This window comes from Tachypleus tridentatus, chromosome 12 (assembly GCF_004210375.1).
Source record: "Tachypleus tridentatus isolate NWPU-2018 chromosome 12, ASM421037v1, whole genome shotgun sequence".
Classification (NCBI taxonomy): Eukaryota; Metazoa; Arthropoda; class Merostomata; order Xiphosura; family Limulidae; genus Tachypleus; species Tachypleus tridentatus.
In genome coordinates this window covers 83826063-83853180 of record NC_134836.1, presented here as the reverse complement: position 1 = coordinate 83853180, position 27118 = coordinate 83826063, and the positions used below count along the sequence as shown (strand labels likewise).

Below are 27118 nucleotides of genomic sequence, written 5' to 3'. Positions count from 1 at the left end.
GTTAATGTATAGTGTTATGAGACTTAAGCTACTTGGACTAAATATGTATATTTCCATGATATAACATGTAGTCATGCTAGCATGAAAATAGCATACTTTGTATTTATTACCTAATTTTTTTATGATGTTTATGAGGTTGGTCAAGTGACAGACCCCCACATAGCTAGAGTATAGAAAATAACATAAAATATAAAGCCTTACTGAAAATAAATATTTAAAATGTGTTTTGGAGGTTTCAGAGATTATGCAAATAATATTTGAGATTTTTGGCATAAAGAATAGTTTTCTTTAGTCATAACATGAAATCACTTTGCACTCAGACTAGTAATGAAGCAGACTCTGTTTTCACAAACAAATCTTTTGAAAAAATAATTGACAAAAAATATGATTTTTTTATATGCTACATACTTTTAACCTCTACTAAAAGTCAAAAAAATTTTTGAAAATATACATACTGTATCAAAAGTTATATATAATGCAAATACTTATCTTGTGCAAATGTGTAGAAGAACTTGTGTATGTAATATCAAGCCAAGCCCATAGTGAAAGGGTTAAAGTAAAGGAAGTGAGGAGCAATGAGGTACTCTTCTGAATTATTTTTCTGTTAAAAAAAGAGTTCACAGAAGGTTGTTTAGGATTATTAATTAAGGTAACAAATTGTTGAAATATGGAACTTATTCATTTATTAATGGGCTATGCAAAGTGCTTCAGTTGGTAAAGAAAAATGAGAGAGAGAAAAATGTTAAAGATTACAAAAGTTAAAAATATATTTATTGAAAACTATGCAAAAGCTCAGATATTTTTACTTTAATTTTCAGATATATTATTGATTTAATTAGCATAAATAATTCTGAAATATATAATGTTATTGATACCATTTATCTAACAGAATAAGAAATTGAAAATGATTCAATTTGTAATACAGATATGCATTATTTAGATTTAGAAGTTGAAGTAATTCATAAAAAGGATATCAATATAGATATTTTTGATAAGAGAAAAGATTTTGATTTTCCAAATTATGGTTTACCCTCTTAACATAGTAATGAGATCAAAGTCATTTGCAGTTATTCAGATATTGTAAAATTTGTAATAAATTACAATATTTAATTAATAATGTTGAAATGCTTGTATGAAAACTAATAGTTAATGGATTTAATAAATACATTTTAGATAAAATTATTAAATTATTCTTTAATAAATACAAAGAAAGTAAAAATCAGAGAAATTCTACTAAAAATTATTTTTAGTTAAAAATAAGATTATCTAAGAACTTGGCACTACTTTCTGTGGATGTACACCTTAAGCCGCATGTGAAAGTACAAGAGTCACAGTAAACTATCACTTTACTGATGTCATGTCAATTAGTGCATCAACCATATTAGGGAGCAGGAATGCTAACTTCAAGATCTACGTTTTATCTTACTTACCCCAAAATGATAGTACCTTATTTTTATTTTTTATTTTTCATCTTTTTACGTTTTTCTTTTTCTAACTTAGGAGAGCAGTCACTTTTTCACAACTGTCTGCAGGCAGTGAAGGGTGATGTAGATGTGGGACATTGTGGGCTTGTGCGCTCACATCTCGCTCTCCTAATTTCTAATATTTTTATGTGAGACTAGCAAATTGGAGGTTCAGATTGATAGATGGTGTAACCCCACTGCAGTGTGGGTCCTAGTTCTGCAGTCACCTCTAAAACCTAGGATAATTTTATAATCCCAGTTGTAGCTTGTACCCTAGGATCCTTTTTTGAAAATATTCAGCATATTTTATTTCAATTTAAGGTATTTTGTTTATGGCTTGAAAATTTATGGTTGTAATACATATATATGTATATATCATGGAATTTTCTGACTAATTATATCAAAAATTTTTATTTTATGGTGTTTTGTACATTATTTAACAGCTTTTTTAGAAATGTTTATGCATCAATGATCTTTATGCACCAACAAGAACATGATGTTAGATTGGAATAAAAACTGAAAGAAAACTTGTGGTTTTAATGAAAACAATTATGGTAAATATTTATAAGATTTTTTATTAATAACATATAAAAATAGGAAATTATGAAAAAGTATAACTTTTGTTTGTGTATTAATAAAAGTGTCTGCAAATTTCATAAGCTTAAAATTAATACAAATTGTATGATGTTTTTGTTTGTTCTTCATCTGTAATTAATATTATTTAGAAAGTATTTTGAAACATGTTTCATACAGTGTGATTCAGAACTTTGAGTTGTTACTTTTAAAAAGATTGGTTTGTGAAATCAGAGCACCTGAACTCCACTAAAATTTTAAAGGTTAGTATCTTACAGATGTTTTTAAATATCTCTTCAAATTCAAATTGATAGTACACATCTTGGTACCCATTTTGGTTAGTTTCGTACACAATCAATTTGAAATAGAATTACTTTATTTTTATATATGCAAGCAAGTATTAGAAAGAGTGAGTTAATTTGCAGAGAATCAAATAATTAGGGTCTTTTTTTAACATGTTACAAAGTTTGCAATGTGAATAATGGTTTTTATTAGGTAGTTATTACTATAAATTTAGTAATTTTGTTGTTTAAATATTTTTTCATTTCAAATTTGAAATATATATATATGTTTATATCATAGTATTTGAATAACAACTTGAAGAAATAATCATATTTAACAGGATAAAAATACCTGAAAAACTGAAAAAAGAAGCAATGACACCTGTTTCAAAAAATGAGCACATTTGTTCAACATTAAATGTAAGAAAAATTTATGAATTGTAAATTATAGTTGAAATTAAAAGAAAATTGAGATTTATATTTATGATAACTTATTTTTGTTTGCCATTAGTGTCAGTGTTCTATAGTACTAATAAATTTTAAAAATAACATTTTGTATTTTAGTTTTTTTAGTTTTTCAGCTTGATGATTAATTGATTATGCATAGTTTATTTATATAAATATTTTATTATCAAAATTTGGATGTTAATTACCTTCCTTTAATGTAACATGATGCAATGCTTCTGGAATTTTAGATAAATCAAAAGATAAACATCAATTTTATAATCAGTCTTTAATGTATTTTGTGCTTATATTTATCCTTTAGTTCTGTACAATCATAAGTGGCAAAAAATCTGTACAGTTTTGAAAAACGTAAATTGTCAGACACATTAAAAAAAAGCATTGACTCTCTGTAAATTCTTTCTTATTTTGCATATGTTAATTTGGTCAGCAAATTGCATTCATTTATATTTTTTGAAACATTATAAACTGTTTATGAAGCTATAATAGATTTTGATAAAAAATATTAGTTACAAGTATGAGGATATCAAATTTTATCAGTTTATTTTTATAGGGTGGTTGTCATTATTGAAACTTTGACACTAAAAAGTAACAAATTTAGAAATATAATGGTAAAAAAATTGTATTTATTAAACCATTTGTTTCTCCAGTGGTACACTTAGCATAATACTGTGTTTTTCTTTTAGAGTTCAGAGGAACAGTTGGCTAGTTTGCTTGCTTTGAAAGCAGGTATGTGAAATAAGAATAAAACTTGTATGTTTAGGAATTCTGTATTCATTTAAATGCTGCCATGAATCAGATTTAAAGTGGCTGTTTTTTAGACTACTTTTGTTTTCACTGCAAACAGTCTTGTAGAGAAAGTAGAAATAATTTTTCTTTCTGTCATGATTTTTAAATTAAAGTACATGTAGATTAGTAACTAAGTTACTACATTTCAGATAACTAATACTTGCTCAAAAGATTTGTTTCAGCTTATTCTTTTTTGCTAATTATTAGAATGACTTGAAAGCAAATTTTCAATAAAAATTTAAGGTTTTTTAAAACAGATTCATCTCTAGATATGATTGACTCAAGGTTATATTTTTACTAGTAGATTAATCAGTGAATTATTTCACACTGTTTGTTAGATTCTTCAATAATGATTTTCTTGCAAACCCCAGCAACTGAAGTCTAATTGCTGTGCACCTGTTTTTTTTTTTATTTTGACATCAGAAATAATTACTATATATGATTTTTTGAATGGCTCTTAATTGTGATAGTGTGATCTTTCAGAACTGAGATTTCATTATTTTTATGATAGTTACTGTACTTTTTATATTATCTCTTTATGTGAAGGGTAGTGATCCTGTATGCTAGAGCTATCACCTAGTCAGCCTGTTTATGTTTGATGGGATAGATCTGGTTTTATTCATTTTGCTGTTTGAAGTATTTATAATTTCTCTATTTCACATGTTAATAATAGCATGCTTTTTGAATGCTCTATTAAATTCTTTTTGTGAAGTCATTGTGTTTTTTTCTGTAACGTTGACATGTAGTTGTTTTACAATGTGGCTTTTATATCTTTTTTTATATATTTTTCCAACTGTTCCTTCTTCTGTCATTTTTGCATTACTTAGAAACAGTATAGGTCAGTTAAATACAGTTAAATGTAATGATAAAACAAGATTAAACACTCTTAAAGCCATTTGTACTACAATTATATGGTGTGTGTTGTCTTATAGCAAAGCCACATCAGGCTATCTGCTGAGCCCACTGAGGGGAATCTAACCCCTGATTTTTGCATTGTAAATTCGTAGACATACAGCTGTACTAGCGGGAGGCAATTATATGGTACATATTTCTTAAAAAATGAAAATTAATATATAAGTGAATATTTATAAATAAAGGTATTTTTAACTGAAAGACATTGTTTATCAAGCTGAAATTATTCTTGTGAACAATGCTTTTGAATTAAAAGATATGGAGTTTACTAAATTTCTTTTAACAGTCATTCCAAATCTTTAAAAAATAATTAAAAAGCTATTGTATTATTCCTTGTGTTTAGAATATCATATTACTGTAAAAAGTGCAGCATATTTATGAAATTAAAATAAGTTGAAAATGTAAGCATCAGTAAAACTAAATTGCTCTTAATAAATGTATGGCTATTGCATATAGTTGCTTTCAACATTTAGAAAGTTCTTGAACTTTGGAATTAAATTCGTCATAACAAAACTGATCTTGCATGCCTAAGAATGAAATGTTTAAAAGTCTAACCAAATGCTCTATTTTTACAAATTTATATTTAATGCATAGATTACATAAATACATGCAGTATAGATGTTGGATTAATTAATCAGTTTTAACAAAAATTAACAGAATTCTGTAATATGTGAAAAGATGTTAAAAGGCATTGATGAATGGTGTTTTAATAAGCACAAATTAGCAGAAGAAAGTTTGAATTTATTCTATATTGTTTTCAGCTATAAATTATTGCAACTTTTGTTATAAACTTGTAAATTTGCATATAAGTTGTTACATGTGTCTCAAAAGCAGAAATGAAATCTTCATTGGAAGCTTTGATAAAGGACTTTCCTTTTAGAAAACATTGGAATTTTAGATTATTTATTGTAAGAATCTGGTTCAAGTATTGGAAACTCAGGTTATTCCTTGAAAATGGTATATTAATTTCATCAGTATACTTAAAGTAAATATTAAAAGAATTATTGAAAATTGGTTCATAAAAGAATTAATTCTTTAAGCCCATAATTTTTTTGTGTTTGCTGGAATTATTTTCATTATGTACTAATAATGTATTTTAAAGATGGCTATTATGGGTATTAAAACTTCAATTAAAATAAAGTATGGAACAAGGTTTCAACTTTTTTAGGTCATCTTTACGTTAAACAGCCATTTTTTAGAATACATTTTTTTCAAGTGAGTTTCTTGTCATCATGAATTATGTCCTAATAATCATCACCATAGCTTTTAAAATTTCCTATCTTTTTATACAAAAGGTGAAGAAGAACATAGTTTGGTCAAAGAGACAAATGTTATTGAATGCTGTCACTGTTTGATTGGTAAATTATGAATTTTGGCTGGATGCTGACAGAGTATGCTGAAGTCTAAGGAGTTTAAAAAAAAAAAAAGTGAAGATTCATTCTTCACTGCTTTATGACAACTGAAAACTAACTTTAACAATGCTTTTGAGTGCTGTTTAGCAATTTTTAGAATTTCAGTTTCCCTTCCCTTGGCTTTCAGTGCATAGTAATTTTCAATGAAAATTTTTGAGTTGGAATTGTTCTCATTAGCTAGTTTTTGTTCTATTATTTTCAACTCCTCAAAGAACATTTTATTGTTTTAAGTTAAGAATTTTAAATCAATCAATATATGGATTCTCCCCATTTTGTGGTGGAACCTCTTCTCAATCTGCAATAGCATCTTACACCAGGGCTTTGGATGACCAAGTTCTATGTTACAGATGCTTATCTCCACATTCTGTAGCAGATTTATCCCACTGATTTCTATATTGGTGCACAAGAGTCAGGTGTTACAGTTCAGGGCTTTGCCTTTTGGCCTCCCATCAGCACCTTATGTTTTCTGCAGAGTTGAACAAGCTTTTGCTTGTCAGCTACATTTCTTGGGGTTCTGTGTACACATCATTATATGAATGACTGGCTACTTTAGGCACTATCTTATCAGTTGGTAGAACCACACACCCAGATTACCCTTTCAGAAGCCATGGAGGCAGGCTTCCTTATCAGAATAGAGAAATTCATTTTATTGCCAACACAATAACTTGTATGTTTTGGTGTTTTTTTCAGCATGTACTGAAGTTGGGTTTATCCAGCTCCCATCAGGCCACAAGGTTTGGGAAGAGCAGTCAGGCTTTTACTTATATCCCTTTTTCTTACTGCATGAATGGTTCTTTCTCGTTTGGTAATGTGAGGATCCCTTGAATTCCTTATTCATTTGGGATGAGCAAATATGAGGTCCTTTTAGTGGTTCTGCACAAACAATAGATAATGAATTCTGGTCTATTAAATAATCTTTTCTTCTTACTCAGGGGCAATGTTATGAATACTGAGTGATGGTTGGGTCAGAACAATACTACTACTGAGCTACTGATACTACCTCTTCATCATCAGATCCATCTGTTCACAGATGCATCTCTCGAGGGATAGGGGCTTGGTCCTTCTTTTTTTATCAGTTTGGTATATTGTTCACAAAATGAGATCCACTGTCTTCTCATAATTCTGAACTCAAAGCATTTCCTTCCTGATTATGAGGGGTCCTTGCTCACCTGATTGGGAATTGAAGATGAATGTTCATAATTCCAGACCAGATGAGTTATTTTCCTTTAGTTGAGTAAAACATACACAATCCCATTATTTCAAGCTTGGGGTATTGCCTTTTAGATTTCTACAGGTTAAGTAGAAAGTTTTTTTGCTTCACTGTTGCTTAATTTCTTGTCTTGGTTCTAGTGGTTTGGAATGCTTCACTCCACGGCTACAGTTTGGGATCCAGTCAGAAGTATGTCTGTATATAACATTGTGGTCCAGTTGCCATAGCCACCAGTGTGGAATATATATACCAGTACCCCTTAATTCTAACTCTGTGTAGTAAATCTTGACTGTCTGGATGAAGCTAGCCTATAGTGGTATTCACGCACACAGTTTCTACCCTAGATGCAAGATCTGTGCTCTGGATGAAGTGAATACTTGTTTTGAACTATGCAGATGCTTTCTATATGGCTAATGCCCCTCTTTTCAATGTGGGATTCTAGTTATAGTGTCAGCAGATTGAATTTGCTGAAAGCTAGCATGTTCCTAAATTGAAAATGTATTTTTAATAATACTCACCTCTACTAACACTCTTTTGCCCTTCCTGAGAGGCAGTGTTAGTGATTGGGATGGCTTCAGTCTCCAAAAAGTGCTTATGTGAACTGAATGAGAGGAAGTGCCTATATGCAGTATCGAGATATAAGGCACGTTGTTACTGGTGGAGAGTTTTGCAAATTAAATATTGCCAAGGGCATTTAAGTGGGGTATAAAAGACATGAACAAGCATGATAAATACCTAGATTACCAAAGAAGTAGAAACCCTAAATATTGTGAAGTAACTGTAGTGTTAGTAGAGGTATTAGTGTGAAATTTAGAAAAATGTTAACTTTCTAGCTTTCTGCCTAAATTCTGTTTGATAGTTTAGTCTCGAAAATAAGTGCTTTTTTGTATTAATGATGAAAGTAAGTTGTAATCTTATGCTCGTTTCACCTGTTTTTTGTACACATGCTGCAAGTTGACCTCTGCATTATGTTGGTATATGCACATCAATATATATATTACATGTTGGTTTTACACGGCTTGCACAGAGTGTTTGTCAAGTTTTGTTGCCCCATTTTTTGTTGTGACAGTAAACCCAAACTATTTTCATAATACTGATTTATATAGGATCAGTTAATCTAAATTTCAGGTTATTGATAGTCACCTTGACTTAGTTATTGTTTGTTACTTGTCACTGTGTGCTACATATACACACTGTGCACTTGGACACAAGAAGTGCAATTTGTTTTATGATTTAAGATGAACAACTCTTTTGAGTTACATATCATGTTTTTAGTGGCAAATAATGGGAAGGCTGACAGGACTGCTTCCTGGGGCTCAGAGGCAAATGTAAAAGAGTTTAGTTGAAAAAGGAAGAATTATTAGAAAGGAAATTTATTTCTAAAAATGTTTTTTAATTGAGAGTGATATTTGAAATCTTGTCATAGGTATGAATAATTTTTTTTATCAAGTATGTTTCTTTATCATAAATACAACAAACAAACATGGAGCTGACTGCTCCCAACAATGGGAATTATTGTGGTTTCACATAAGAACACAGCTTCAAAGACTTAGTGGTTATATGTTACAAAATCACTGACATTCCAATGAACTGCAGTAGATTAGATCAATTGACAGAATTTTCCTAAGCTCATATTTCAAGGGTAAGATTATGTAACATTTTACTCACTGTTGTAGAGTGTAAGAAGAAAAAATAAAGTTGTAGTAGAAGTAAAACATCCTTTTTATTTTGTGTTTTTTCTCATATGCAGGAATAGATCTGAACATTTTTGGATTATTCTGTTGGATACCATTAGATCATTCCCTAACTGAGTGAAGTTTTGAAGGAAAAAATAATCACATTAATGATCATAATTTTCATTTTTGTAACTTCTGAAGAGAAATGTGAAAAGAACATTAAACAACTGATGTTAAATTACACAGTTTGAACATTTTATTGACCTCTTTTTACAATATTTTCTTTTACTGATGAAAATTAGCTCATTTAGTTTTTTAATGATCAAGAATTAAAGGATACTTTAAAGATCAGACAAATTATCAAAATTGAAATTTATTCATTAAGTTTAAATCTTCTTTGAAAGTTGGAGGTGGGCTATATATAAATCCTAACACCATTAGTATTTTACTTATTCCATCCCCTCTGTGTGGATTCCTGTACGTGGTAAGGGAACCATCCAGAGAAGGTTCTATTCTTTCAGTTTACCTACACTGAGATCTAAACATTCACCCATGTGTTTCCATGCGTAGTGACCTGTGAAGGGAAGAGAGGATCCTGGTGGTTGAGGGGTCCAACCCTAACACACCATTTTGGCTTTGAATTATTGTAGACAGGCAGCTCTGGGGTGGACCCCCAGGGATAATTGGCTGGTCCACTTGGGCTAGGGTCAACCAAGTACCAGTGTTGGATGTTCTCAACAGGTATTGTGGACATTGTATCTGATGCTGGTGTTTGGGTATAGTGCTCACTATACCCTGGTGTTGCTGCAGTGTCCTTGTTTGGCATTGTAGTGTGACCTCTTGTAGGGCTCCATGGTGGGTGGGGTCAGTGGGCACCGAAACATCCTTTTCTATGTGGATCCTTAAATAAAATACTGAAAAAACAGTCCATAGGTAAATGACCATGTCTTGAAGATTCTGAGCAGCAATCTTCAACATCTGTAACACCTGTTGTACTTCATTTTCTTATATTACATTCTCTTTCAGACAAACCTTTCATTCAGAAGGGACTAGAGGGACTTGCAGGCTCTCCAAAGTCAGTAAAGAAGCTTCGATCTTGTGACATATTGGTGGAAATATCTACATTTGAACACAGTGAACTCTTGCACTCAGAGGCAATTAAGGATATATCTATTGAGGATACTCCTTATGCTACTTTGAATTCATCACAAGGAGTTATTATTGAGAGGGATTTGAAGAGCATCTCCGAGACAGAGATCCTCACTGATTTCTCCCCTCAAGGAGTACCTTCAGTGAGGCATATCTCCACTCACAAAGATGGAATTATGATGCTGATCAATGTCCTAATTTTGACATCATCATCACTACGTCTACTTGCCATCATCATGGCAGGTTATCTTAATTGCAAGGTATGGCCATATATTCTGAACCCTCTCAGATGTTTCCAGCATCAACAGTTCAGTCACTCAAAGGCATCATGTTGTGGTTCCTTGACATGTGCTCATTGCAGTGGCAAAGACTACAATGCCTATGAGTGTGAAACAGACCTTTGCTGCATTAATTGCAATGTCTGTTGTCCATCCTACTTTCATTCTTGCCCTAAGTGGTTGGAAAAAAAGAGGTGCAGCATTTGAAGATGATTCAAAACATTACTTACCCTGAGGCTCGGAAGTTACTGTCCTGCACTTAGTTCCACTACTACAGTGGGAGTGCAGATAGGTCTCTCTGTGCCTCCAAAAGAATCATTCTCAAACCTTATGAAAAGTTTTTGATCTCCATCGTTAAAAAAATTGATGAATCAACATTAACACTTATCCCTATCCCTAAAATTCATTCAAGCAAATCCCAAGATCCACCTCTTTTGGTTCTGGATATAGGCATTGCCTCAGGAACATTTTCTTCTTTAGACCTGAGATGCAGAAAGACCATTCATTCATGCCCTCAGTCGCTGGATTCTTCTTTCAACTACAAAGACCTGCCCAATCAATCCAAGTATCCATGGAGGTAAATGGACCTTTTTCAAATAAAGAAAAAAGATGTGGTCGAAAACAGAAGGGTTCTCCATTCAGTTTGCCTATGCATAAGTAAAAATGGCCACTTTGATATAGTGGAACTGTTGAGGTTTATGTTCTAATCTGGATGATATCAAAGCAGTGATCTATTCTTACCATTCTGTGTGTCTTTACCTACAGGAAACAGTTTTTCAACCTGCCAATACAGTAACATTTGGCAGTTTTCTTTGTACAGAAATGACAGGTTGTGTGATGGATGAGTGCATGGAGGGGTGGCATTTTTGGTCGATCACCATGTGCCTACCCTACCTTTGCCATTCAACACACCCTTGAGACTGTAGCCATCTGTATTTCCTTGGGTCATACTATCACTGTTTGTTCTCTGTACCTGTCTCCTGGAGAGACCTATGATCAATCATACCTTAATGCTCTTGTTGAACAGTTGCTGTCTCCCTTTTTAATCCTGGGGAAGTTTAATGTACGTAATCCCCTCTCTGTAGTGCTCTCAGAGGGTATGCTCTCAGATCACAACCCATCACTATTCTCCCACTTTTTATGGAGGGTTGACAGTAAGCCATAAAGCAGTAGTCATTTTGAGAGACTGACTATGGTCATTGCCACCCAACCCACATTCCACAATGGAAATTGGATCAAGCCAAGTGGCTCTCTTTCACTGCTCTCATGGAACTTGATCCTGCCATCGATAGATGTCTGTGTGGCAGCAGTGACTGACTGTATTATCCAGGCATCTGCTCATTATATTCCTGAAACATCGACATGACACATTTTCCACTGTATTCTCGTTCATGGTGGAATCCTGCCTGCCATATGGCACGGAAGGTTCAAAAACAGTTTTAGGATACCTTTTGTAGGTATCCCACACTTTTCAGCCAGTAAAACATCAGAGCCAGAAGGAATCTTGGATTAAATTCACAATCAAAGTCATATGGGACAAGATTTGTAATGTCAGTGGGCAGAATAATTCTGTCTCCCTTTCAAACTTACTCTCTGATGGTCAGGAAGTTGTTGATGCCCAGAGCATTACCTCTACTCTTGGCAAAAGCTTTTGCTGGGCATCTAACACTTCTGCTTCATCTTCCACCTTCTTAGCCATCAAAACTCAGGCACAGGGATTGCCTTTTTCATTTTAAGCTAATCATCTGTGTTTTCATGCCTTTACACTGGTGAAACTCAAACTGGCTCTTTATCTGTATCAGGGGTTCCCAACAGATGGGTCACGACCCCCGAGGGGGTCGCAAAGCCTTGGCAGGGGAGTAGCCTGGTTAAAAGTAGCTTGGGATAACATTAATTTTATTTCATCAATTACATTTTCATGCTCTTACATTTTTTTTGTTTCGGTGCAAAGCAAAATGTGTGCTACGTTAGTTCAATGTCATTAGGTGATATTATGGGTGTATGTATGCGTGCCTGTGAGTGAATGTGCCTGTGTGAATGTGTATGTGTCTGCAACTGTATGTATGTGTGTACTAGTGAGTAGCGAGTATGTGAGTGCACGAGCATGTACATATACTTGTGTGTCTGTTTAGCTGTGATTAAGTGTGTGTGTGTGCTCGCTGTCGACACGTGAATCACATGTCCGTTGCTGATTGGTGGATGACAATCGCGCGACTGGCCACGCTTTCTTCCCTCCCAATACTTACCCCATCATTACTCTACCTGCACCCCCCACAAGTAGTCAGTGTAAGATCTACAGTTGCCAAAGCGTTCATTATTCAACATTTTTATTTTATTTTAACAAGGAGATAAGTAAGCAGTAGAGGTGAGTTGTGTCCATGGCTAAATGGCGCAGATACTCAGAATGCTACCTCAATATTGGCTTCACCACTGTGCTCGCCAACGACGGCACCGAGAAACCACAGTGTGTTTTGTGCTATGCTGTCCTGAGTACAGAGTCAATGAAACCATCAAAACTCAAGCGTCATCTCAAGATGAAACATCCAGAACATGCAAAGAAGGATTTGGATTTCTTCAAACGGCATGAACGGTGTCTTAAAAGCCAAAGAATCGATAGAAGTGGGTCGTTTCAGCAGCAGAGTGCAGCCGTAGTGGAAGCTTTATATGAGATTGCATTCGAAATTGCTAAACAAAAAAAGCCTCAAATGATTGGAGAAACACTTCTTAAACCCTGCATGATGAAAGCAGTAAATCTTATTCTTGGAGAAGCCAGTGCAAAGAAGATGCAGCAAGTATCCCTGTCAAATAATACTATACAGAGGTGCATTTCTAAAATGTCTATGGATGTGAAGGAACAGGTTTTGACTGGAATCAAGGGTTCCCCTTTGTTCTCCTTTCAGCTCGACGAGTCAACAGATGTAAGTTCATGTTCTCAGTTCCTTGTCTTCGTGAGATACATTAATTCAGGTGACATCAAAGACGAATTCTTATTCTGCAGTGCACTTGAAACCACAACAAAAGTTTCAACTTTTTTTCAAGACTAAGATCTTTGATGGGAAAAACATGTGTGGGGTTTGTACGGATGGGGCACCGGCTATGCTTGGATCGAAATCAGGATTCCAGTCAAGAGTGAAGAAGCTAGCCACTCAAGCAAAGGGCATCAACTGCATAATTCACCGATATGCTCTCGCCAGTAAGACTCTCCCTGCCTCTCTGCAGGAAGTGCTTGAATCTGTAATCAAGACTGTAAATTATGTGAAGACTCAAGCACTCAACACTCGCCTATTCAAAGAACTATGCAAAGACATGAATGCTGACCACGAAGTCCTTTTCTTCTACACAGCAGTATGTTGGTTGTCGAAAGGAAATATTATTAATCGTGTCTTTGAAATGAAAGATGAAATAAAGCTATTCCTGGAGACTCAAGAAAGGAAAGATCTTGTAGCTCACTTCGAAGATGAAGCATGGAATAAAAGGGTTGCGTACCTAGCCGACATTTTTGACCAGCTGAACAAGCTCAATTTGAAGCTTCAAGGAAGGGAAACACATGTTCTCCTTTTTCAAGATAGTCTTCGGGCCTTTGTTTCCAAACTGCAGAACTGGCGTCGGAAAACCAATCTTGGAAACATCGCTATGTCTGAAAAACTTTGTGGGGTGACGGATGAGTCTCAGATCCAACTGGATCAGTTCCTCAAGGATGAAATTACGGAACATCTTCAGTCTCTAGAAAAGGAAGTCGAGCGTTACTTCCCTGAGCTATCACAGGGACAGGAGGCCCTGGTAAGGAACCCATTTTGTACTGAACTTGATGTATCCAGCATCCCAGATGATATCCAAGATGAATTTCTGGATCTAAGGAACGACTCTTCAGCTTGTGATCTCTTCAAGGTGAAATCCGTGAATCAGTTCTGGTGCGCTATGTCTCAGTCATACTCCAAAGTCAGCATGATAGCTTTACGTGTCTTTGTTCCATTTGCTTCTACCTACTTGTGTGAGGCAGGATTTTCCACTCTTGTCAATATAAAAACAAAGAATAGGAACATCTTGGATGTTGGAGATGACATGAGACTGACTCTAACAAATGCTCGGCCATGAATTTCAAAGCTTGCTGCTGAAATGCAACATCAGGCATCTCACTAGCTGGGTTGGATAGCTGTTTAAACCTATGTTAATATTATTTTAAGAAATATATGTTCTTTTTGTGAATTCAGGTTGGACCAATGTGATTTAATTTGCTAATAAATAATTACAGAATTTTTAAATATTTTTTTTAGATGTTTCTTTCCCTCTCCTTCACAGAAAATAAAAGAAAAATTAAGCTGCTGATAGTAAGCCCTAAGTAGGGGGTCACATGGGTTTCAAACTTTTAGGTAAGGGGTTGCGAGTGCCAAAAGGTTGGGAACCCCTGATCTGTATGGTAGTAACTCGATCGGACCTGATGATATGCACTATGAGATGCTGAGCCATCTCTCTCCTGCTTCTTTTACTATTCTTCTGGTTGTTTTTAACTGGATCTGTCAGTAGAATGTTTTTCCTGATGTGTGGCACCAGGCTATTTTCATACTTTTCCCTAAGCCTAGGAAGAATTCCAAGATTCTTTCAAACCACTGTCTAATTGCTTTGATGAGCTGTCTTTGTAAGACCTTAGAGTGTATGGTTAATGCCCACCCAGCATAGATTCCAATGACAGTGCTCCACCATGGACCACCTAATTCGACTTGAAACGTCAATCAGAAAAGCCTTTCTCAAACAACAACATCTTGTGTCAATATTCTTTGACTGAAAAAAGGCTTATGATACTACATGGAGGTATGGCATTTTGCGAGACCTCCATATATATGGGTTATGTGGCAATTCGGCCATTTTTATTTAAAACAAATTTTAATGGGCAGGTAATTCCAGGTTTGTGTGGGTTCACAACTTTCCTTTTCTTTCCTACATGAACTTGGAGTCTCTCAGGGCTGTGTCTTCAGTGTCACACTTTTCAGTATAAAGATTAATGTCATCACTGAACAACTCCCTCTTACTGTTGCAAACGGGCTCTGTGTCAACGGTTTCCATATCTGGTGTCAGCCATTGAACATGAGATTTATTGAGCAGCAGCTACAGTCTGCCCTCAATCTTCTATTGAAGTGGACCACAGCAAACAGTTTTAACTTTTTTCTCTCTCACATCATTTTCATGCACTTTTGCTGCCAACATAGTATTCACCTTGATCCTGAACTCTGTGTCAATAAAGTTGTGCTTCCTGAGGCAAATTTTGACCATAAGCTGACCTTTATACTACATATCAAGCAGCTACGAGTTAAATGCACAAGAGCACTGAAGACTCACTGTGTTGTCTCTTTCACCTCTTGGGGAGCAGATTAATGATATATATTAAAGATATAGCATGCTTTCATTTGATCGAACCTGCACTATGGGTCTGTGGTCTATGGCTCTGCCAGAATCTTGGGCTTAAAGATGCTGGGCCCCATTCATCGTTAGGGGCTTTGACTCTGTATGAGGGCTTTCTGCACTTCCCCAATCTAGAGTTTGTACACAGAGTCTCATGAAACTCCTACACTCTGCCATTGGCATCTGTCTTTACTGTATGCTTCAAAACTTTGATCCTCACCACAGCATCCCATCTGGGGTTGTGTTTTCCTTTCATGATGGGCCATGCATTTTCAAAACAGATGATCTGCCATTGTTCCTTTTGACCTTCATATCCAGGTGCAGTTTTATGAATCAGGTCTGTCCTTGGATAAAATTGCTTTATCCACTGGTCAGTCCATCTCACCATAGCTTATTACAATTCCCAAATGTGACCTTTCTATAAATTGTCTAAGAAAAGCAGATACTTCTGATTGGAAGTAGTGTCTATTATTTGCTTAACATCTTTCGAACCATCCTTCCATTCCTATTCACATGGATGGTTTTGTTGTTGTTTGGTGGTTTTGCACAGAATACCCTCTACAGTTTCTATGTTCACTGCTGAACTATATGCCACTTCTCTTGCCCTGGATCACATAGAAACTAAGTAGTACTCGAATTGCACTATTTATTCACATTTGTTTATTTCTCTACTGGCCCTGGAATTGCTTCACGTTAGTTCTCACCTTGTTCTTGCTGATATTCAAAACCAACTGCCTCATTTCTCTTTAACATCTACTTCTGTCCAATTCTTCTGGATAGCAGGCCTTGTCAGTATTTGCAGGAATGAGCTCACTGACACTACAGCTAAGTCTGTTTGCTCTGGAAGTATCACTGCTGTGCCTGTTCCATACATGGACTGTGATCCTGTATTCAAGGCTCTGTTCCTCACTAGTTGGCAGTCGACTTGGAGTGAGCAACATGAAAACAAGCTTTTCCAGGTAAAACCCTCTATTGGACTTTGGCCATCTTGGTTCCATAAGGATCGGAAAAAGTTGTCATAACTAGACTACGCATTGGTCACAGTTTTTAACTCATTGTTTTTTTTATCTGGGACTGATGCACCAATATGTGGCCTGTGTGACATTCAGGTCACAATATTCTACATTTTACTGTCTACAATTGTTACAACTCTTAAAGACTGCACCACTTTAAACATGTTTTGTCCCATGGTTTACCCCTGATACTGGACAGTGATATTGACGATGGTGACATTGTCCATCTTACAAATGCTTTTAGTTTTTAAGGGCCATTGACCTTCTTAATGCTATTTACGTTTTTAATTCAAAAATTATACTTTGTTTTGGGTTGTTTTGAATTTTGCACAAAGCTACATTAGGGCTATTTGTGCAAGCTGTCTCCAATTTAGCAGTGTAAGATTAGAGGGAAGGCAGCTAGTCATCACCACCCACCCCAACTTTTGGGATACTTTTTACCAATGAATAATGGGATTGACCATCACATTATGCTTCCATGGCTTAAAGGGTGAGCATATTTGGTGTGAGGAGGGGATTAAAACCTGTGACCCTCAGATTATGAGTCAAGTGCCTTAACCACCTTGCCATGCTGGGCCCTTTGTTTTGTTTTAACATAATTCATTTTTACGAATTTTAAAAATTTACTTTTAATTTTTTTACTGGTTGTTTGGAGCTTATATCCCAGTTGTCTTGCGCCATAAAATGCCAACCAACCAACCAATATATTCCAGATTAAAATATTTTTACAATTTTGCAAAATGCTATTATATAACAACATATATGAAATAATTTTACATCAAAAAATTTGAATGTTTCAACACTTAATTATTTGTAATCATACATAACGACTTTTAAGTTAGTTGTGTAATAAGATAAATTTGACAATTAATATTTAGTATAATTATTTTATTTGCTTTTTTTTACAATAACTAATTAATTTGTTTTTATTATATGTGAAGCCACAAAGAAATGCTTTGTATTTCAGCTATATGTGCCACTTTGACTGAATTGACTTATGATGACCAATTATCATGTAAACTTGCTCAGGTACTTTATGTTTCTGTTATTTGCATATATTACTTTTTCTTATTTTATTTTGACCAGTTTCTTTAACAGTTTTATTTATAGGTTGTTGTTTTGTTGTTTTTTTAATTGGTTAACCCAAAGTTTGCTGCTATAATTTTATTTTTATATCTTATATTTGATTTTCCTCTAATACTTGCTTGATTATTAGGCAAGTTAGATTTCTTTTTTTATTATTGAAATGCAGATGGTATTCAGAACTGTTATATAGAGATATGTTGTTAATTTGACAATTGGGTTTCATCTGTTATTTTTCAACTATTTCACTATATTTATTTTGTAGGTTCTAGATACATGTTTTTGAATAAGCTGGGCAGTATATCAATTAATTAGTAAAAACTGTTTTAGTTTTACATAATATTACATTTCATTTTCAGATTTTATTTTGTATTTATTTTGGATTTGTCTTCATTGCTGTCATAGGAGGAAGCTGTTTATTTACTAATACAACATGTGGTGCCATCTAGTGGTGATAAGTTGCCAAGTTTAATAGATGAACCCCAAGCTGTTCAAGAAGCTTTTAGCAATTTACAGGTATAAAAGCTGGTGATAAATTAAAGCATGTATTTGTTCTATTGTAAAAATGAAGAAAGAACTTAATTTTGTTTAACAACCAAAACATGAAGAATGTTAAAAAAGAATTTAAATGACATGCATTTGAAATTATTTTAAAACAAATGTTTTCATCAGACAAACTTGTAGATGTATGCAGCATAAATGTTTTATATAATTAATTCTTGGAACTAATTAGTTTACTTATTTCTCCATCCTTTAATTTGTAGAAAGTTTAAAAGAATGATTTTGGATATCTATTCTAGGATCACAATTAATTTAAAATTAATCATTGACATTGCTTTGTGTAGGTTTATTCAATCTCCATATTTTTTAAATTCTTGTACTTCAAGTATGGAAATCAATTAAAATTTTATAATTGGATTGATTATGTCTGTTAAATGGAGGTGGACAAGTTTCTATAACAGGAGTGAACTGTGTACTTACTTAGTGGTCTCACTATAGATAGAGCTGTTGACAGGCATTCAGGCAGAGAAACTATGATAAGACAACAAAGATGAAAGGGCTATTTTGTTTTGAGAACCTTTTCCTGCCCATTTGTTTGTCTTAATGAATCACTTGTACTCTGATTAATTGTTAAAACATACGTTTTTTAGTCACCTATATTTGTAGAAAAACTGAGCTTGTACCACATTTCTATGTATAATTGGGGCCTAAAGCAAGAGTTTAATGGAGTTGCTTTGGATTGTCACTGTAAGTAATTTAATACACTTGAGTAAAAAATCTTGTGGAAACTTAAGTCCAGTTCATGCACCTAATTCATCTAAAATCGGGGGGGTTTTGATTACTTTGGATTGAAGGAGAAAACATGCTTGTTTGGCACAAGTGATTTGCACTGTCACACCAATGAGTAAATAGTGTATTTTGGTGATGCTGACTCTTCAGTTGTTTGTAAGGCAATATTGGTATACTGGTTTGTTGTTAATGGAACACAAATATGACTGACTGTAGCTAAAAAATTTAGTTAAAGAAAGTAAAAGTTCTTGATTAGGATTAGTACTAAATATTTTTATACAAATATAAGTGATTATATTTAAATGTAGGTTGGAGTGTTAAGAAGAAAGTTAATTTAGTAAACATTAATTTAAGTGATAAGGTACTATATTTGACAGACAGTTTTGTTTTAGGTCATTTATTTACCTTTGTTATTTTTTATTTAATTTATTTGTATCATCTTTGAATAAAAGTGTCAAAATATGTTAAAAGTATTGAGGGTTATTCAGAAAAATATGTTAAACAATCTGTATTGATTTGGATTAACTTTAGTGGCTTATAAGGTAGTAGCATAAGGTACAAAGTACAAATATTTCAAGTAAGTAAATGAATCAAATATTTGTCACATAATTTGCTCAAAGAATTGTATGTGTGTTTCTCATTTCTTTAAAATATACATTGCACATGTATTTTTTTATATTTTCAATAGCTTCAAAGCTTTATTTATTGGTAACTTATTGTTTTCTTACACTGTAAATCATTACCTTAGTGTTAATTATTTTGAAGATTGTCTACTTTTCACTTAGATCCAGAAAATGCTCTCGACTAAGAGACATCATGGTGCACCAAACACTCATATCATGTACATTTATAAATTCAGACATATTTTTGTAGTTAACATAAGGTATAAGTATTAGCTCTCATCCTACAAATTTATTGAGTAACAAAAATAATTTATCATAAGCATCTTCTAATACAAGTTATAAAAAACTGATAATTTATAATCTACTGCAATTTGAAAAACAGTTAATTGTAGCTTTAGAAATAAATATAGTAATGAAAGCTGTTTATTTCCCTTACCAAAACATGAATTTCAGTGAATTAGAGGCCTAATCTGTTTTTTGATTTGGTGCTACCACTGCAATGGCCTAATATTGGTGAATTTATGGGTTATCAATGGTGATGAGAAGAATGAAGCAAATAGAGTTTGCTTTATACAGTGGTAGAGTGAAAGCAATTAGTTTGATTTTATGTGTGTAGCCAACACTTGTTAGATAGAATATGACTGGATGTGACAACATCAACTGCAAAGAAATAGAGAGAGTCTAAAAGCATTTCAGTATAATTTACACAACTTTTGTACTTCCATAACTTTAAAAAGTTCTCTTATAAACAATACAAATGTCTCAAACTGATTAACTCAAAGTATATTCCAACAAACTCACAGCTTGGTTACTAATTCAAGGAAATTTGCAGTCTCAAAGAAATTAAGTTCTGTTACAGGTTAATTTTTCAAATTGTTGACAAATGATCTAGCTTTCTTGTATGTTAATTAATAATCGAAGATCACAATAAGGCAGGGTGTGGCACTGCTCTTGTGAATTTATATTCAGTATTCCATGTAGTTGCAGCTTGAAACTGCAATTTGAGCAAGGTAATTTTACACATTGTTAGCAATTTCCACCTGTATTTTGCCTTCTTCAAATTATATTTGAATATTTTCTACCTTTCATATCTAATTTAAAAAAACATTTTTGTCCTGGTACAGTATATTCAGTTAGAACTTTCAAAATTTAGTGCAGGTGTTTTTCATATTGTTAGATTGCATCTTCATAAAAAAAAACGTGTGTTGAAAATCCCAAATTTTATCTTAAATAAAGAATTCATAAACCATGACCACTCAATTGCATTACAAAACTGTTGTGTATGTGTATACCACATTTTTTTTTGCTCAAAATTGAAGAAACTGTTTTTACAGTTTCACCAAGATGTTCTTGAATGATAATCTATGGTGTAAATCATATATATATAAAATTGTCTTGTTTACTGTGTGTTTGTTTTATAACAGAATTATTTCTTGTTTGTTTTATTTTTGTGTAATCAGCTTTTATGAATTTTCAACAGAATTTCATTAGATAATCTGTAAACTATGAATATGCTTATGCATAAGAAACAAGGTTATCTCATATTCATCATAGCTTTCTTTTTATCACACTAGTTGAAGTAACAAACCCTGAGGTGTGTGTTACATTGTGGAGTAGTACAGTGACTTGTATAGTTTAATAAGAGTTGTGGATTTATCTCCATTGAATGTACAGTGAGATCTGTCATTAATGTATGTAGTTAAGATGATGGAATATTGCACTAGGAACTTTTGTTCTTACTGGATAGTGTGGTATATAATTACTTTTGGTCTTGTTTTCATCTCATTAAGATATGTTTTTTTCTATTTCATCAGCCAGAATTATTTTAATAAAAACCACTAACAAAGGTATCTGGGAATACTTAAAATTTAGTGTTATAAATGGTGTTGTAGGGAATCACTCCTCCTTGTATGTTGAACCATAATACATAATTTCTCTGATTAAAAGTTACTCGTGCTGTGAATGATATTAAGCATCACATTAATTGCACGTCAGTTTTTCATTTTTCCCACCAAACTCTTTACCCGTTTGAATTCTCATATGTGGCATTATGTTGATAAAATTCAAATGGATGTCAAACTGAAACTGCTAGTTTGATTTTTTTTTTTATTTTGTTTGATGCCTTATCCATTAGAGAAACCTGCAGTTCATTACCAACTTTCATCACAACAACTTATGGTTACCAAACACAGACAGACAGTACTGCTGTATATAATACATATATATAGAAGCTGGCCTACTTAAAATAAAACTCCAGAATTTAGTATTGCTGTATGAATTTTATTAATGTACTTGTGTTTGCTTCTTTTCCTTTGCTGTCCATGTTCAGTTTGTTCTCTGCATAACATATTGTAGGATTTGCTATGTATTGCAGATGGTACACTCTCACCTGTTGAAAACCATTGTACCTGACTACAACAAAAGTTTAATGTGTACTTATTTTTCCCAATTAAACCTCTAACTTGTGTTTTTATAATTGTTCTGTCTAATCTTTGTCATCATTATGTATTACAGCACTCATGTAATATTTTAAATCACATATAAAAGTGTGCTTATTTGATTATCAGTTAGAATATGTTTTCATTATATTACTGGTTAAAATGTTTTGCTCCAAAAGCTCATTTCACTATCTATACTTAAATGTGATGACATGCTTCTATTGTTTAGGCATTATTTATACACAAGTTTTAGACTGTAAAAAATAAAAGTGTAAGTGTTTTGTTTTCTGTGTTTTAAACAGCATGATTTGTCATTTAGTGCATCCATAGAAAACAACATAGAAATAACACTGATCACTAACCACAGAATTAGATCTTAAAGAAAACCCAATTTGAATTTTATATCTGTTAATGTTACAGAAGGTTAAACAGGAGAAACTTGTAAAACTGCTAAAGTCCTAAAAATGTTTCACTTGAATATTTTATAGCTCCTAGCATTGAGAGCAATGAGATTTCTGTTTAGTTTTGAACGAAACAGAAGATGGTTCCACCGACTTTTCCCTCCAGCCATTTTTGAATCATTCATTTCTGTGAATCATTACAAACGAGATATGTCTCTCTATCATCCTTGTATTCATCGACTGAACAGCATGACAGTAAGTGTTCTTTAATCATTGATCTGCATCATGCCATAACCTATTTAAGTCTATATTAATGTGTTGTAAACTTTCATATTCAAAATATTTGATTTGTTTTTATAAATAAATATATATATTTTTTTCTAATTTTAGTATTTTACTTAGGTAAATAGAGAATCTGTAAGGTTGTTTTTATTGTAAAAAGTGATTGCCCCAGATTTTTGTCTTGAAAAACATGTTTTCTCTAATATTTCTCAAAATACCATTTGGATTAACTTTTTAATATTGTCATTTGCATATAAAGTTTTTCTGATTTTTGATTTAGTTTTCAAAACCATATTAACAGATACGAATGCATGTAACTTTTATTATTTTTGTGTTAATTAAAATGAAATTAATAAGAAATGTACTACTCTGTACTTCCCAATAGTTACATAAATTTCATAAAAAATGGACCTTTATTTTAAATCTTTTTGCTACTTTTCTAATGTCATTTTATTTATAAAATTATTAAAGAAAACAATGTTACAATAACACAGGCAGAGGAGCTAAGGACTGTAAGCTTAGCTGTAGATAACTTAAATAAGCAACGCTGTCCTCTCTTCAAAGTGGGTGGATACTTGGTTTTAGATCTTCTTGGGTCTGGAGCTTTTGGGAGTGTCTTTAAGGTTCAACCATCAGAAGAGTCTACAGCTTCTTATTTGGCAGTAAAAGAGGTAGGTGAAGTATATATGATGTCAAATGAGTTTGTTTAATTTAGTTTAATGGAAGTGTATTAGGTCCCTTCATACATGTTAAAAAGACTTACTATATGTTTCATGTTATGTTTTTCTCCACATCAATGTTAAATTTATCATATTTTGTTTACAGTTCACCCAGCTTACCCAAAGTGGTGCTGGACAGTTATGTATTATACAAACCACATGTGTGTCTGAAGGTCTTATTCAGTTTTTTACTTCTTACAAAACATTATTATGACAGATTTGTTTATTCACATTGTTATTTTACCTATCTTATTTTTATCTAATTTTCAAAAGAATTTCAGTAAATTTCTGAAAAATTAATATTAATCTATGAATATGTTTGTGCCTGAAGAACAAAATCTTTTCCTTCTATGTTACTATACTTGTTTGAGTAAAAGATCTTAGCAAGTTTTCAGTTCCCCCCACACACACATTCCAAATTTGCTTTCAGTCATTGAACAAAACCATAGAACTACAGTTCAAATTTATTTATTAGTAGCTGAAAATATTTCAAACTTTTACAATCATAAAATATATTTCTTATGGACACTTATCTCAACTCACATAATAGATTTCTATGATTTATGCTGCCTTCTACATGCTCACTTTCACTGACTACTTGCCTTGAGGCTTCCATCTAACATCCCCCTCAGTGTGGATTCCTGTATATTGTGAGGGGACTTCTTCAGAGAAGGTTCTGTTCTTTCAGGTTACCTTCTGTGGGATCTAAACATTCACCCATGTGTTTCCATGCGTAGTGACCCGTGAAGGGAAGAGAGGATCCTGGTGGTTGAGGGGTCCAACCCTAACACACCATTTTGGCTTTGAATTGTTGTAGACAGGCAGCTCTGGGGTGGACCCCCAGGGATAATTGGCTGGTCCACTTGGGCTAGGGTCAACCAAGTACCAGTGTTGGATGTTCTCAACAGGTATTGTGGACATTGTATCTGATGCTGGTGTTTGGGTATAGTGCTCACTATACCCTGGTGTTGCTGCAGTGTCCTTGTTTGGCACTGTAGTGTGTCTCCTCATAGGGTTCCATGGTGGGTGGGGTCAGTGGGCACTGAAATATTCCTTTTTTTTATTATGTATACTCCAAATAAAACGTTAAATAAAATAGTGAAAAAACAGTCCATAAGTAAACGACCACATCTTGAAGATTCTGAGCAGCAATCTTCAACATCTGTAACACCTGTACCTCATTTTCTTATATTACATTCTCTTTCAGACAAATCTCAGACAAATGTTTCCCTTTTTCATTCAGAAGAGACTAGAAGGACTTGCTGGCTCTCCAAAGTCAGTAAAGAGGTTTTGATCTGGTGACATATTGGTGGAAATATCCACATCTCAGTGCAGTGAACTCCTCCTGCACTCAGAGGTGATTAGGGATATAGACATTGAGGTTACACCTCATGCTACGTTCAATTCATCACAAGGAGTTATTGTTGAGAGGGAGTTGAAGAACATCCTGAGTCAGAGATTCTCGCTGGTTTCTCCACCCAAGGAGTTTCTGCAGTGAGGTGTATCTCCACGTGCAAAGATGGAATTATGATACAGACCAATGTCCTCATTCTGACATTCACATCACCACATCCATTTGTCACCAACAAGGCAGGTTATCTTAATTGCAGGGTATAGCCATACATTCCAAACCCTCTCAGATGTTTCCAGTGTCAGCAGTTTGGTACCTCAAAGACATCATGTCATGGTTCCTTGATGTGTGTTTGTTGCAGTGGCAAGGACCATGATGCCTGTGAATGTGAAACAGGCTCTCATTGCATCAATTGCAATGGCTCTCACCTGTCCTACTTTCATTCTTGTCCTAAGTGGTTGGAAGAAAAAGTGGTGCAGCGTTTGAAAATTATTCATAATGTTACTTACCCTGAGGTTCGAAAGTTGCTGTTCACCACTTGATCTTGGGTGTAAGCTGCTGCACTTCATTTTGCTACTACAGTGGGAGTGCAGACAGATCTCTCTGTGCCTCTGAAAGAAACATTCTCAAACCAAATGAAAAATCTTTTGACCTCCATTGTTAAAAAACTTGAATAATCAATTTCAACATCCACATCTGTCCCTAACAAACATTCCAGCAAATTCTAAGATCCAATGTCTTTGATCCTGGATACAGACATTTTCTCTGGTATATCTTCTTCCACCCCAAGATGCAAAACGATCGTTCATTCACGTCCTCAGTCGCTGGAATCCTCTTTTAACAACAAAGACCTGCCCATGGAGGTTAATAGACTACCCTCGAATAAAAAGAGTAAAGAAAAAAGATGTGGTCAAAAACAGAAAGGTTCTCCACTCAATTCACCTACACATAAATAAAAATGGTCATCTTGATACAGGAAATGTTTCTGTAACCTGCCTATACAGTCACATTTTGGTAGTTTTTTTTTTACAGAAATGACAGGCTATATGATGGACCAGTGCATGTAAGGGCAGCACTGTTGGTTGATCAGCATGTCCTAACCTTGTCTCTGCCACTAGACATATCCTTGGAGGCCGTAGCCATCCATTTTTCCTTGGGTCGAACCATCACTGTTTGTTTTCTCTACCTGTTGCCTGTAGAGATCTGTGATCAATCAGACCTCGATGTTCTTATTGAACAGTTGCCATCTCCCTTTTTAATCTTGAGGGACTTTAATGGACATCATCCCCTCTGGGAATGTGCTGATATTAATAGGAGGGATTGCTCCGTAGAGCGTGTGCTCTTTGATCACACCCTTTCTCTTTTCATTACTAGTTCTTCTACTTATTTGCATGCACCTAGTCAGTCCTTTACTGCTATTGATCTCTCAATTTGCTTCCCTTCACTATTCTCCCATTTTTCATTGAGGGTTGACAATAATCCACAAGGCTGTGATCATTTTCTTATAATTTTGAGAGAGACTGGCAGTGGTCAGTGCCACCTGACCCACATGCCTCGGTGGAAGCTGGATCAACAAACTGGCCCTCTTTCACTGCTCTTGCAGAACTTGATCCTGCCTTCGTCTGTAAATCATCAGTAGACAACTGTGTGGCAGCAGTAACTAACTGTTTTATACAAGCAGCTGCTCAATGTATTCCTAAAACCTCAACATCTTTTCCATGATATCCTCATCAGTGGTGCAATCCTGTCTGTTACATGGTACTGAAGGCTCAAAAACAGACCTAGGATACTTTTCATAGGTATCCCACACTCTTACACTGCATTGCTCTTCAGCATGCCAGGCACTTGCTCAGTTAGTAAGACGTCAAAGCCAGAAGGATTCTTGGATTAAGTACATAACCAACATATCTTCTACTACCAGTTCCAGAGTCATATGGGACAAGATTTGAAAGATCAGTTCTAATTCTGTCCCCATCTCGATCTTGCTCTCTGATGGCCAAGAAGTAGCTGATATCAAGAGCATTGCCAATATTCTTGGTGAAAGCTTTTGCCAGGTATCTACACTTCTGCTTCTTCCTCCACCTTCTTAGCAATCAAGACTTGGGCAGAGCGATCACCTCTTTCTTTTCGAGCTGATTGTCTCTATGACTGTAATTGTCCATTGACACTGGTGAAACTCAAACTGGCTCTTCATCAGTCTGGCAGTACATTAGTTGAACCTGATGATGTATACTATGAAATGCTGTGCCATCTATCTACTGATTCTCTTGCTATTATTCTGATTGTTTTCAACTGGATCTGTCAGGAAAATATTTT

The 27118-nt window shown here is 34.1% G+C and overlaps 1 protein-coding gene across 3 annotated transcripts in view; it reads left to right on the top strand.

Moving 5' to 3' along the window:
* Positions 1–27118, top strand: part of LOC143233840 (serine/threonine-protein kinase Nek10-like) — a 123295-nt gene that overhangs the window by 49214 nt on the left and 46963 nt on the right. For all 3 annotated transcript variants that reach the window (XM_076470604.1, XM_076470605.1, XM_076470606.1), the window contains 6 exons: positions 2659–2737; positions 3466–3508; positions 17583–17644; positions 18104–18214; positions 22538–22705; positions 23227–23403. In XM_076470604.1, coding sequence (XP_076326719.1) covers positions 2659–2737; positions 3466–3508; positions 17583–17644; positions 18104–18214; positions 22538–22705; positions 23227–23403 — 640 coding nt within the window. The remainder of the gene's footprint in view (positions 1–2658; positions 2738–3465; positions 3509–17582; positions 17645–18103; positions 18215–22537; positions 22706–23226; positions 23404–27118) is intronic.